At 40.5% G+C, this 760-nt stretch overlaps 1 protein-coding gene across 2 annotated transcripts in view; it reads right to left on the reverse strand.

Annotated features, from left to right (window-relative positions):
• DAB2 (Dab, mitogen-responsive phosphoprotein, homolog 2 (Drosophila)) overlaps positions 1 to 760 on the reverse strand; it is a 55,510-nt gene that overhangs the window by 9,613 nt on the left and 45,137 nt on the right. For both annotated transcript variants that reach the window (XM_008568507.1, XM_008568508.1), the window contains one exon: positions 65 to 227. In XM_008568507.1, the coding sequence (XP_008566729.1) occupies positions 65 to 227 (163 nt within the window). The remainder of the gene's footprint in view (positions 1 to 64; positions 228 to 760) is intronic.

The following is a 760-nucleotide window of genomic DNA, read 5'->3' on the forward strand; positions in this document are numbered from 1 at the left end:
CCAGGCATCATCGTTTCATGAGGCAAAGTACCAGAGCCATACCTAACTATCTCTAGGCACCTACCTAGACCCACAAGGGGCCCCACTGGGGCAGAAGCACTTGTTTTGAAGAGATCCAGAGGGTTGGTCTGTAGGGCTCCAGATTGTCCCAGGGGTGACGTCTGGCCTGGAGGTTCTGAGGTGGGAGGAGCAAAGATGTCTGACGCAAGCAAGTCATTGGCTGAGGACTGACAGGACAGGAGGGAGGGAGAGAGATACTCAGTAACAGTGAAATGTAGCATTGTTCTGTCTCCTACTTTTTACCCCAAATTTGAGAGCCACAAAAAGGAAACCTTTTTCCTATGACTGATAAACAACAACAAATATTACTACTTTTATAAAAAAAAAAGAAAAAAAGGGCATGGACCCCTGCAATGGACAGACTGTTGGTTCTTAGTGACTGATACAACCTAGGACTCCCAAAGTGAAATATATTATGCTTGTTTACACATTTGTATTGGTCTGGTTTTCTTACTAGCTAAAAGCTTGAAGCTGGGAAAGAAAAGGGCAACCATAAATAAGTATCTTAAATATTTCTGATCATTTCATTGTGTTTAAATCAGTCTACATAGACATAATACAGTCTTAATCATTAGGGGGGCCTGCAGAGTCCTATGAGAGTTTAAAAAACATACCTATAGAAACTACATTTAAAATTGCTTTCTAATGAAGTTGGTAATAGTAGTGGTAATAGTAAATACATGTTTCTTCTAAGACAATG

This window comes from Galeopterus variegatus, unplaced genomic scaffold (assembly GCF_000696425.1).
Source record: "Galeopterus variegatus unplaced genomic scaffold, G_variegatus-3.0.2 Scaffold418, whole genome shotgun sequence".
Taxonomy (NCBI): Eukaryota; Metazoa; Chordata; class Mammalia; order Dermoptera; family Cynocephalidae; genus Galeopterus; species Galeopterus variegatus.